Raw genomic sequence first — 13,287 nt, 5'->3', positions numbered from 1 at the left:
TGAAACTCAAGAATAAAGAGAAAATGATAATTCAAACCAATTTTGATCAGTTAGTCAAAGACATGCCTGCTGCACAAAGCCCAGGTACAGGTACAAGTGGACGTACATGTCCCATCCTGTCTCTCAATGGAGCATCTCCACCCTCCACAGCAACGTTCGTCTGAAGCAGCAATGCATGTGAAATGTCCCAAAGGCTGCCCTATGGCTCCAAGGCCTCCCTAAGCCTTGTGTGACAATGCTGCTCTATTTGGATCGAATCATCAAGCCAGCCTTGTTCTCAAGTACATATTTAGGGGTCTCCAGAGTGAGCAAGAAGGAAGCTGGGAGGAGGTGCATGATTTCAGGTACCCCACTCAAAGTGTTTTAAAACAATAGAAAGACGGTTACCTGTTCCAACAGACATTCCCGTTCATCAATGAGCTTTTTCAACCTAACATCTGAAGAAATCAGAAAGACATATAGGTGAATCTGTATCCTGGCCTCTCAGCATGCCACTAACAGAATAACAGACGGATCGGTTAGTGGAATGAGGGATGGAGTGTAGGTTAAACACGTACCACGATGGATGAGGCCACAGACAGGACGGGGAGGAGCTCAGCCAGAGGGTGGTGCCAGCCTCCCGACATGCTTCTCATTGGGGCAGCCTCCGGGCTCATGCAAACAGGCTGCTCTTCTATTTAGGCTAGCATGCAAGAACGCTAGGGAAACACGCTGCAACACAAGATCTCACAGGCTTCACGGTTTAGCAATGTGCAAGGTTGCTGTTTCATGAGCGCCAAAGTTTCAAGGAGAACTCTTTCCAAATATATACTCCACACCTATTGTTCACACAGACGCACCTGATGTCAGAGTTTTAACTCTCTTTACACCCCCACTCCCAGCCAATGACACCATGTCCACCAAGCCAGTTATAATATGCTGTTATTATTTTTTTTTATTAAGAAAAGCACAGTAATGGCTTTAATTCCTGTAACTCCTCCCACCTCCAACAGGATGGAATAGAAGGAGTAGAAGGAAGTATATGCGTGTGTCTGTCAGTCAGCCCCCCAAATCTCTCTAGAAGAGTACTAAATAACCCTCTGATCTACAGGAAGAACTGACCCTGAATACCTGAAGGCAAAATCAGGATGTTGGATGCTGATAGGGATGCTGAATGCCTATAAAGACCCTGTGGCCACTTCCAGTTTATCTGCATTGACCTTCAGAAGAAGGGGAGGCCCAGTGTGATGGATAGGTGATGCTCCTAATGCCTAAGGGATCACAGCCTTAGGGCGTTCCTGACCACTGCTGTCCGTGGGCTTCTCAGGTCACGACTTGAACCTCTCAGTGGAACCCTTAAAACCTGGCCTAGAGCTCCCATCCCCAGCATGAATGTGACTCCACATTGCCTCCTTCAGAACTGTCCAGAAAGTAATTAACTTGGCTTAGTTGTGGGTGAAAATGCACACATGTGAAACTCGCCTTCGTTTTCATTTAAGGGATCCTAATCCAAGTTCACCATCCTCCCCAAGCCTCTAGAGCTGGTACTTGTCAAGAATTAACAACTATCTGACCCTTTCGTGTTCTACTTTAACTTACTCATGTTAAAATTAGTCGGTTAGATATTAAAGTTATCTTTAGCTCATTAAAGGTTTTTTTTAATCTGTTTTTTTTCTAGTATGTTAAATTTTAGCAAACTTTCTGCTATAGTTTTGAGACCCCAAATGGGAAGCAGAGAGTTAGCACCTTCTAGAAAATTCCTGAGGCACCCAAACAAGTGCTGGGATTCTCCAAACTCCTGATTGCTTTGGTCATCTTGAAGTCTGGGTATCTTAGACACTCCATCCTAGGATCACTCAAGACCAAAGTACCCCATCCACAACTCTGAAAGCTGAGACTCCCATCTTCCATAGGCAAAAGGAAGCTTTCCCAAGTCTAGTGATTTGTTTGTGACGAATGTCTTCCCCATGTACTTTGCACTGTATGGGATAATTTTAGCCATCACGTCCCCCACCCCCATTGCCCAAGGGACTTGTCCCCCTGTATGCTCAAATGTGATGGTGGGGGCCCAGGAAACACACTGGCTGAACCTTTCCTGGAGCCCCCTCCTCCTACCTTCTCTGATAGAACCTAACAATGGCAGTTTCCACCTTTCCCAAGGCTGCCTCCTTCCAGAAAAGAGAAGGGTGACTTAACTGGTTCTCTTTTCTTATCACAGCACTCAAGACGTGTGCATGGGCAGGGGACTTTCCTCCTTCAGCCACTGGCCATTATAGCCAAGTGTGTGTAAAGGGGCAAGCATGTAAGGGGCAGCAGAAGTGGTGAAGGGGTGGGTGGGATGCCTTTCCCTGGAAAATGGTGTCTAAGCATAACCACCATGCTGCCCCAGCACAGAAAACACCTCTCCTGGCTTTCAGAGGCAGGCCACTGGGAATATAGTTTACCATGTGCCCCTTGGCATAAAGAGACCAGGTGGTATTCTGCACAATGTGGCCTCTCAGAAAGTTAGCAACCAATAGAAAACAAGAACCCCAAGCCCTCTAAACACCCCTAGAGGTAGCTTTCCAGGCACTGAGTGAGAGTAGACATTTGAGTTGAAGTATAACTGGGGGCTTGGCCGAAGCTGGAGCCACTGACTGCAGCCTTCTGGCCCTGCAGAGCCCTGGGGCACAGCCTGCAGCCTCCCTCCTATTTCATGTTCATGGCACAGGCGTAGAGCATGCAGCAGCAGCTCACCTGCCCTGTTTCCCAGGACATGCACACACAGCCAGTCTTTCCTCACTTTCTCTTCGGACACACAAGAAGAGGGCACTGGATCCCATTAGGGCATCAGATCTCATTACAGATGGTTGTGAGCCACCATGTGGTTGCTGGGAATTGAACTCAGGACTTCTGAAAGAGCAGTCAGTGCTCTTAACCATTGAGCCATCTCTCCAGCCCCCTTCCTCACCACTTTTATCCTCTTCCACAAACAGCTCTATGCACTGGCACATTTTAGCAGAGCACCAATGGAAACCTTCCCTAGTGGGGAACACATGGGCATGTTCAAAGTACAGTGATGGGTTTGGGGCTGCTCTCTCAGCTTCCACACCAGCGCCAGGGCAGCCTCTCAGCAGTGGGGCTCACTTGCTAATGATGAAGGCACTTGGAACTGGATTTTCTAGAACCCCTGAGGGAGCTTGAAGCCAGAAGTGACTTCATGTGAGCACCGAGCAAGCAGCTACCAGGGTTAGAAGTCAAGGGTCTCAAAGACCAGAACAATCAGTAGGCTTGTAAAATTAGAAAATGCTTTTATTTCAATGATATGACTCTTCAGTTTAACTCAAATTTCACTGAGGTTTTGGTTATTTTGCATTCCACTCTACCTTGTAACAGTAGTACGAGTTCACATGACTCCATAACATGTCAACAGCAGTCATATAGTGCATCCGCTTGTGATTGTATATTTACTAATACTTTTAAATTCAACTTTACAGTCATTTTCTAAATGCTTCTTTACATAGAAAATACATACTTCCTTCAGGCAGATAAAATAATAAATTTCCAATAAGAAAATATCGAGAAACAACAAATAAAAATATTTATATCAAACACAAAATGTCAGGTTATAATCTAATGAGTCCTTTTGTAGTAAGAACAGCCTTTTGCAATTTTTAAGTAGACATTCGGGCAGAAAGATAACTTTAAAATTAAAAAGAAAATAATGGCTGTTTCGCCTCGATACTAAAGTAGGAAATATAATTTCAATGTGTCATTAGCAGAGAAGAGTAAAAATAAAATATTCAATATAAAATGAATTTATTACATCACCCGCATAAAATGAAAATAAAAGTCTTTGATAACATTAATTTGGGTACCATTGGCAACAAGATCCAAGAGCATTGGTGCAAAATAAAGTATTTATGTGAGGTAAAGGCACATGGTCTCCCTGTGTTTTCTGGAACGTATCTGAATCTCTACAGTGATTAATCTCCACCCTAGATGTAGCTCCTCTCACCCACTGACCTATATGCTACTTATCCGTCTACTCCTTTAAATTTAATACCAAATAGGCTATGGTGTACATATTAAGATCAAATATGAAAATACATCTATTTGAATAACACATATTTGAATATTCACTGCTTATAATGCAGAAATCTACGAACACCCCATTTGGTCATTTCAACCAGATCCTGATGCATTTGGTCAAGAACATCCACATTCGTCCTGGCCTGAAGCAAACGCTACGTTTTGAACTTCAGGCTGGAATGCACACCTGGTGTCCCCTGATGCTAATGGAATGTTCTCAGCTAGAACTGCTAGTAAAAAACCATACTGGCTCGGCGATCAGTGGTTCAGTACAAATCTACAGGTAACAGTCTAAGACTTAAGTAGTTGATACTTGGTGATGGACACATGGAGCATCCACAGAAACTGGAACATTCAATGAACCTCAGCAGGGCAGTGGAGCGGAAGGATGGATATAGTAGGTGGCTGAGGGATGGAGCTTCCTGGGCTAAGTCTCCTGCTCTGCCTCCTCACGACATGGTGCAGTCCTCCTTACTCTTGCTATTCCCAACCTCCTCTCTTGCTTGCCCTCCACTTTCTGAATTGAAGCCCCCCAGCTGCCCTGACAGGTCACTGTTATCTAGGTTGTGGTTCTCAACTGCCTGACCACCGTGTTGGGAGGTCCCATGTCCCTCTTCACTACCTATCTGAGAGGCATCGCACTGGGGACCTTTCTCTCCCACTGGGGAGATCTCCCTGTCTTCACACTGGGGACTGTTCTGATCCAAGATGTCTGTGGGACCTTCCGTGGGACCATCCTCTTCCACTTTGTTCTGTTTTCCACTCGACCCACTTTGAGGATCTTCGACAGGTTCTCTGCTTCCTGCTCTGATTTTCTGCTCTGGGCTTCCCGACGCCTGTTTCTTGTCGGTGACCTGGAGCCGCTCTTCCTCCTCCATGTCACCCACATCTGGGTCCTGACAGTTCAACTCTTCATTGGCATCTCTGCAGGTTTCCGCGGGAGTTGCAGCTTTCTTCTTCTTGTTCTTCTTCTTCTTGTTCTTCGTCTTCTTCTGGGGTGAATCCAAGGCCTCTGCCTGCTGCTCGCTCTTCCCTTGTTTCTTGCGCTCTTTTGCATGAGGTGGTGTGCGCTGGGCATCGGTGCTGCCTGGTCCTGTTGTGTCCTGATGGCCGCTCTGATCTATGGGAGCTCCAGGGCTTGCCTGGGCTTCTGCCTGGATGAGCTTCTCATCCCTTCCTTCAGCATCATCTGCCTCAGTAACAGTGTTCTCTCCACCGGCCTGTGGGGTTTGAACGAGGGCTTCCTCAGGCTCAGCTACTTCTTGGATGAGTTCTTTCTCTGAGCTCTGTCTCAGCCCATCCTTCAGACAATTTTCACCATGATTCTCGGTGCCTTTGCTTTGCTTTGCAGGTCCAGAAGCCACTGTCCCTACTTGGTCCTCAACTGTGGTGTCCCCTGCCTGTACCTCATCCTCCCTTTGGTTTCCACCTGTGCCTCTTGAGTCTGTACAGGTCACCTTGTCAATTTCAGCTGTTTGCCCCAAAATGTAGTCTGGACATGGTTCAGAGCTACCTTTCCCCAAATCTGTTTTCCAATCCTCAGTAGGCCCTGGCACTTCACTGTCTAGACCTCCCAGGCTGTTCAGGGAGTTACTGGCCCTACCATCTGACTTGTTTGTGACATTGTGTGACTCGATCTGCTCTGGGTGTTTGAGGTCAGAAGTATTCTCTTGATCTTGGCTCTGAACCTGTTGCTCACATTTGGCCCCTGCTAGTGGTCCCGGGGACAGGGCACTGTCTTCAGCGGGTCTCTGGTTCTCAGCCTTCTCACCAGGATGTGACACCCCTCTGTCCACACAATCCTTTCCTGTGTTGGGTTTGGGCTGTTCTTGCTCAGAATTCTGTAAGGTTTCTCTTTGCCCCACTTTCTCCACAATTTCCTTTTTCACCTCCACTTCTTTGGCTTTTCCTAAAAGACCATTGAGAGAATTGAAGGGACCCCATGATGTGGTGGGCACTTAATATATATTTAAATGCAAACACATGTTCTAGTTACCACCCAACTTTCTCCAAGAGAGAAAGAGAGAGAGAGAGACAGACAGAGACAGAGAGACAGAGAGAGAGACAGAGAGACAAAGACAGAGAAAGAGACAGACACACAGAGAGACAGACAGAGAGAGACAGAAAGGGGGGGGGACAGACATACACACAGAGAGACAGAGAGAGACAGATACAAAGAGAGACAGACAGACAGACAGACAGACAGACACACAGACACACACAGAGAGAGAGAGAGAGAGAGAGAGAGAGAGATTGAGAGGGGAAACAAGCATTTGCTGGGCCTGTGTGTCAAAGCAGCAATTGCATTAGCTTGTTGGTTTTGGTAAGCAGAGGGCCACTCTACCAGAGTGACTGCTACCATCTGGGAGGAATGACTTTTAAAGGTGAGGTTCTGACTTAGCTGGCAGACAGAGCTGTGGAACAGGCAGGCAGCCACAAGCCAGCAGCCACACAAAGTCTTCTCGAATGCTCAGTCCTCCTTCCAGTCCCCTAACCCTAACCCTGAGTCCCAGCTCCTCATACTCTCAGCTACTCGAGTACTCAGAATCTCACAGCCCTAACAGTAGCCCCCCACATTTTCTCAAAAGAACATTCCATTTAGGAAACTCAGCTGGAAAGCCAGTCTCAAGAAGATGCTGCTAGGGTAAAGCCTATGAGGTAGACAGCAGTCCAGGTCCTGCTGCCTGGCATGTCTTCTTCAGATAATGTTCCCCTTCGGGCACATAGGATCTTTCATCCCCAAGAGGGTGGTAATCCCAACAAAAGGCAAAGCTAGATCAAGATGAACGCTTAACTCATCAAGAGCTCAATAAATCCCCAGTGTCACGGACATTAATTTGCTGGAAGTGAAAGCCTGTCATTCTAAGAACTGGAAAATCTCCACAGTGGATCTCTGATGCCAGGAAAATGATGGAAAAATATCTGGCCTTTATTTAGAAGCCACTTAACTTCGCCCTTTACATTTTTCTACTATCGTGTATGATTATTGATGTAGCAACCCCACATCAAAGAAACATTGGTAAATCTAAAATAAGCAGACCAGGATGTCCCCACAGCACTTGTCTGACTGGGTACAGCATCAAAACCCTTTGCAGGGAAGATCACTGACAAAGTGGCATCTCTTCTTTCAGCCATGTTACATGACTACCAGGGGCATGTCAACTGTATATGGAGGTAAGAAGAGCAGGACCAGTCCCTAGTGGGGCTGTCCTGGAGGAATGGTGGAAACTACAGACTCTTCCTGTTTTGACAACTTACACTGGTTAAGAGCACATTGCTCTAACAATCACAAGGGCTTGTGGAAGCTCCTAGGAATTGGTCCTGAGGAGCGAGGCCTCCAGACTTTCACATGGTCACAAACACCAAGAAGACAAAAGAAAAGCCTCTGCCTTGCAATATAGTCACAGACTCCAGCCTTGGGGGGGAGGGGGATCTAGCAACTGAATTTATCCCAAAGCCATAATTTAGGACTAACATTAATTTGTAAATCATTTTATCTGTGAAAATTATAGAAACTATTTCTATAATCCATTAGATTTCACAATTGTATATATTCTTAACAGAAGCTAAGACGGTGGCATACAGAGGAGCCCCTCTGAATAAGGTGGGTGAATTCCAACCCCTGGTGAGCACACCCCACTTACAGCAAGGAGTGCCCCACTACTGTGGCTGCCTTCCATTGTGAGGGTGGGGACAGCAGCATCAGGGCTACCAGGTTACCCACCAGGTGTCTTGTGTCCCACTTAGGCACCTCACATCCTCCAAATGTTTGTATGGTGGGTCCCCAAGTGTGCCAGGCTGGAGGGAAAATATGGCCTGCTCACCCATGTCACAGCCTCCACAACTCCATCACAAGGTTAAGAGGAAAGTCGTAATTGGAACACACCTGGAGAAAATCCAAATTATTGAACTCTCGACTCTACCACTGAACTTTGAGCCTACCTCTTTCTACTCAGCCTTGGGAAGCAAAAAAAAAAAAAAAAAAAAAAAAAAAAAGAGAAAAGGAAAGGAAAAAAGAAACGTGCCCTTGAGCCATGGGTGGAAAGCGCTAGACAAAAATACATGCTACACAGCACTGTGGGTGATCACGTGGTTTGTCCAGAAGAATTACTATAAGTGACAGAATGAAGGGCATGCCGCGTGACTATTAATCGATCAGTGACAATCACTCCAATCTGATGGTGTACAAAGATGAATCAGTCCTGGCTGACCAAACAACGAAAGGAGCCAAGGAAAAGCTCTTACCTAGGGTCCCCTCCCCGGCCGACTTGAGGGCATTCAGCTCTTCTTTTGTTATCTTCGTAGGGGCTTGATACCCAACGTCATTTACTGTGTCTGAAGTCTCTCCGTTGGTGGCTATTTCTGAATTTAGGATTATTCCATGTTTCTGGGAGCAAAAACAGATTTAACATAACGCTCAGTGAGACCAGGTTAAACTATGTCAATTATAAAGGGATGCTGTTTCTCCTGATGTAGATTCTAACTCTACAGGGATGGAGAAGTGCCTAGGTACCATGTTCACAGTCTTATCAAGGCAGGGAGATCTACAACAGCTTTCCCCCTTATTTGTTCCAATCTGCAACCAATTGTCTGGTGAGAAGAGACTTTAAAAAGGCTTTCTTTTCACTAGGGTAATGACCTGTGGGCTGCCACGAAAGTGGAACATCAAATAAACAAAACTTTCAACATAAACTTTGTCTTTAAAATAGGAGAGCAGACGAGATAGGGAGTGTTCAGGGTGGTATGGGCTGGAGAGATGGCTCAGTGGTTAAGAGCACTGACTGCTCTTCCAGAGGTCCTGAGTTCAATTTCCAACAACTACATGGTGGCTCACAACCATCTGTAATGGGATCCAATGCACTCTTCTGGTGTGTCTGAAGGCAGCTACAGTGTGCTTGTATAAATAACAATAAATAAATAATAACAAAGGGAGAGCAGGATAAAGAAGGAATATGTAAGTGTTGTGGAAAGACAGAGTGCAGTTTACATAAAGATGGCATTTGTAAGGGGACAGAGTGCAGTTTACATAAAGATGGCATTTGTAAGGGGATGCTTCCTATCTTCAAACAATCATTGTGCCAAGGACATGGCCGACCCCTGGAAAGCAGCTTCTTGCCTCTGTTGCAGAGTACCTCCTCGCTGTCTACTTGGTTCACGACACTTTTTTTCCTGGTTCCCAACTGCTGCACACAGCCTGGACTAGGAGCCTCATTTAGATCTTAGCTGTAAGCCTGTATCCCGCTGCTTTCCTGCTCTGACTTTGACTGTGGAGTTCAGGAAATGACACTGATATGTGTGTCTGGGGGCTGTTGGGATGTTGCCATAGCCACACCCCTCTCACCACTACTGCTGCAGCAGTCTGGGAACCCACCCTGGTCTGCTTGATTCCCCTTGACATGGCCCTTAGGAGATGTAAAAACTTGTCCTTTCTATGATATGGTGGAAAAGTAGAATCCCTCCACTTATTGTTCAGCTAAGGAAGTCCTCGACAAGAGGCTTAATCAAGGAAGTACATACATTCTAATGAGGGTTAAAAAAATATTTAGATGAACACCAAATTCAGTGCTAGAAATTGGAGCTACTTTGCAGACCTGTTCAGCTTGGAAAGATCTGATGGTCCCGGCAGAAGCACATATGGGCACTGGCACACCTACTTCCTGGGGATAGTTAACCGAAAGCTCGATTTTATTAACATGACAGTGATGAAAACAGAGCCAGTGCCCATGGCCACAGACCCACAGAAGCTAAGTTGTCACCGTGGCGCTGTTCTTAAGCTGCACTTCGGTTTCGTACCTTCAACTCCTCCTTCAGCTTGACTGTTTCTTCTCTAAGGTCATCTCGTTCGCTCCTTATGGAATCAAAGAACTCTTTCTGTCTTTCTAATGCCTGAACGTGCAGCAGAGGAGAGAGGGGGATCAGCAGGGGGAGAGAGAGAGAGATGAAGAGAGGGAGAGATTAGCCCAGATAGCAAGGTAAGTAAGAAGCAGGGACTAGGAGGCACTGTCATCCAGGGCACCAGTGAGAAAAAAAAAAGCTGTTGGGTTTATCCCAGGCTAGACCAACTACTGTTCACACATTAGGGTTTCTAAGCAAGGGATGCTATAGAGCAAGGCTGCTTCATAACTTCCATTTTTGCCTTTTGTTTTCTCATTGCAGTACTGCACACTGAACCTAGGGCCTCACACATAGGATGCAAGTGCTCTACCACCGAGCCACATTCCCAGGATATCCCATTACTGTTTAGTTTGGCTTTCTCTTCTTTTCTCTTTTCTTCTTTTGGAGAGGGGTGTTGTTTGTTTTGTGATAGGGTCTCAGTGTGTGGCCCTGGCTGGCCTGGCACTCACCTCCACAGTGCTGGGATTAAAGGTATGTGCCATCACTGCCTGGCATGAGCTCTGTTTGCATCTTACAACATGGTGCTGGAGAGTTAACGGGAATCACATAGGCCTTTTAGTGAGAGATCAATCAGTGCAGAACGAGAATGGCTGCTACAGAACCCTACTCAATAATTTTAGACATTTTTGTGTTTATGTTCCTGTTCACATGTGTGCATGTCTCCATGTGTCTCTGTGTGTAGCTCCAAGGACAGGACCAGGTGTTATTCATCAAATGCCATCATCTTTGTTTTAGAGACAGAGTCTCTTACTGTCCTGGAGTTCCCTGTGTATGTTGATTGGTCATCAAGCTTTAGGAATGTCCTTATCTCTAGCTCTCCCTCCTCCCCAGTGCCAGGGTTACAAATATGTGTCACCACGTCTGGTCTGGTGATTAAATGCAGGTCCTTGTGCTTGCATGTTCCTGGGCAACCCTGTCCTTTGCCCCTAAGCTATTTTTAGACATCAATTATGTGTATTTGTTGTCTAAAAATGTTCTGGAAAAGTATGTTTGTACATGTGTGCATGCATACACACACAGAGACAGACAGACAGACAGACAGACAGACAGACAGACAGACACAGAGAGAGAGAGAGAGAGAGAGAGAGAGAGAGAGAGAGAGAGAAACACACAGTCTCTTAGCCAAAGAGAGAGAGAGAGAGAAACAGTCTCTTAGCCAAAGCTTATAAATTTGTCAAAGTAGAATGGTGGGGCTCCATATTGTGATCATTTCTATGATCACCTCTGGACCTGTACTGGGACCCTGCCACATGAGTTGCTGTTTTTTAGGTGCCATGTGCTACTCTGAGTCAGCAGTGACTTGGTGGGGTCCACTCTTCCTATTTATCGCTCCTATATGTGGTCGGGCTGTCTCTTCCTCTCTGCTGAGGATGGAGAGAGATCCAATGGGAACCTGTGGGGTGTGGTATCTGCCACCCACAGCATCACATGACCTCAAGGGAAATTCTGGAGTTTGATCCTCCACACTGAGCTACCCAGAGCCTCTCCTTGCCTGGTCTGCATTGCATCTAGGCTGCTCTGGTGCAGCAGGGAGGGAGACAACTGCAAATACCCAGCTCTGGTGCCATCCAACTGGGTAAGCTGGGGTAGCCAACAGGCTATTCATGCTGCATCACATGAGGGTCACACGCACTCTCATGCAAACATTTTTTTTTCCAAACCAAAGCTTCTGCAAGAGCCTCATTTGCTAAGCATCCCCCCCCACCCCCCGGAAGCGTTTGGTGAAGGCTTGAGACTCCTACCCCTATCTTTTTGTCTTTCCATTCTATCGTTTCCTGAAGATCAGAAATCTCCCTGATAAAACCCGCCTGTTTCTGCTGCAGCTGTCGGATTTCCTGAGGAAAGGAACAGACAGAAAGAAAGCAGACAAAGAATTAAGCAGAGAACAGAAGTCGGCGCTGGATGGCCGGGGTAGAGAGGTTGACCAGTAGGCAGCCAACAAGCATCTCATCTCACCAGCCCCAAGTTCATTAGCACGTGAAAAATTTTCTTCGTTCTACTCTCAGTTCCATTAAGAAAACCAGCTTGGCTGATATCTTACCTCAAGCCAATTACAGTCCTGATTGTGTTATAAAAACAAAAAACCAAACCCTGCACAGTCATGTTTTGCTTAGCAGTAGGACAGCAGTCTGAGAAACAGGTGAGGAAATAGGTGAGTTCGTTGTCCTGCAAACATCACAGAGTAAGCAAATGATGGCTGCAATGTCACTAAGTAATATACTCCATGGGACCACTGTAGTCCCTGTGTCCCACTGCTGATCAGCATGTTACCTGGCACATACCTGTGCCTGTTTCCTACAGCCATGATAACATATGACCACAGCTTTCATGAAATCACATAAATATACTTGCTGACAGTTCTGAGACTGGAAAGAGTCTACTGGGGGAGAGGATCAATAGCTTGTCTCCTCTGGTTCCTAGAACCTGCCCACTCTCTCTTGTGTCCCTTCTTTACAAACTCTAACCACCCCCACTGCTGTCAACAGAGCTCCCACCGCAGCATCTGACCTGCCTCCCTCTGGTGGGTACCCTTGGGATTATGTCAGAGTCACACAGATGACCAAGGTCTTTGATCTCACCCTTGAAATCTTTTTTCCATATTTACAACTTCTAGAGACTAGGATGTGGACTCTTTTATCACATCTCCCAAGACAAACACAAGAGCACCAGAGTGCTCTTTACCAGTGGGAGGTGCTGGCTGCTCAAGAGATGGAAAGTTAGCCCGAACCCTGAATTGTAAGCAAAGCTATAACGGACTCCCTGGCCTCCAAGGTAACTGGTGTTTGGGAATAAGAAGTATTAAGGTTAAAGGATGCACGAGGGTGGGTCCCAGGGTGGATAGGATGAGTGCTCAGATTCAACACTGAAGGTGCTGTGCGAAACCTCGACCTGGCCTCTAATACCCAGAACAGAGAGGGAATATGCATTTATTTTCAGGGCCACCAGGTCTGTGCTATTTTGTCATAGCAGCCTGGGCTAAAACAGCAAGGGATCCACAGGAAGGGAAGAAGGCAGTGGCTCACCTCGAGCATCTCTTCCCTTTGCCGCAGGGCCTCTTTCACTTCGGCAAACTGGAACTGCAGGATGCTGTGGGCATGCTTCTCCCTCTCGAACTCCTATGGGTGAGAAACGGCGCTGAGGGTGCAGCTCGATGGCATATTCCTGTCTCGGGGCTCATGTTCTCATGAGCCACACTTCCTTCAGGACAAACATGCCTTTACTATGTCACTGATGTTTCCAAGGCATGCAATAACACAAACTCATTCCTCTGCCCTCCACAGAGGACAACAGGACAGTGTCCTCTAAGATTAATCTGTGGAGTGTGTGCAGGTGAAGAATGTT

At 46.5% G+C, this 13,287-nt stretch overlaps 1 protein-coding gene across 32 annotated transcripts in view; it reads right to left on the bottom strand.

The window, feature by feature from the left end:
* Lrrfip1 (LRR binding FLII interacting protein 1) overlaps positions 1-13,287 on the bottom strand; it is a 129,366-nt gene that overhangs the window by 8,387 nt on the left and 107,692 nt on the right. For 14 of the 32 annotated variants that reach the window (XM_029472851.2, XM_029473854.2, XM_029473605.2 and 11 more), the window contains 5 exons: positions 12,969-13,061; positions 11,688-11,780; positions 9,844-9,936; positions 8,296-8,437; positions 2,603-5,959 (listed from right to left, as the gene is read on the bottom strand). In XM_029472851.2, coding sequence (XP_029328711.1) covers positions 4,500-5,959; positions 8,296-8,437; positions 9,844-9,936; positions 11,688-11,780; positions 12,969-13,061 — 1,881 coding nt within the window. In that variant the 3' untranslated portion in view covers positions 2,603-4,499. Of the gene's footprint in view, positions 1-387; positions 438-2,602; positions 5,960-8,295; positions 8,438-9,843; positions 9,937-11,687; positions 11,781-12,968; positions 13,062-13,287 lie in introns of those variants that run through there. The other 18 variants (XM_029474322.2, XM_085839464.1, XM_029474461.2 and 15 more) reach the window with 5 other exon arrangements.

This window comes from Mus caroli, unplaced genomic scaffold, assembly GCF_978045245.1.
Source record: "Mus caroli unplaced genomic scaffold, Mus_caroli_1 scaffold_1, whole genome shotgun sequence".
NCBI classification, from domain to species: domain Eukaryota; kingdom Metazoa; phylum Chordata; class Mammalia; order Rodentia; family Muridae; genus Mus; species Mus caroli.
The sequence above is the reverse complement of the archived record's forward strand: the minus strand, read 5'-3'. Positions and strand labels throughout refer to the sequence as shown.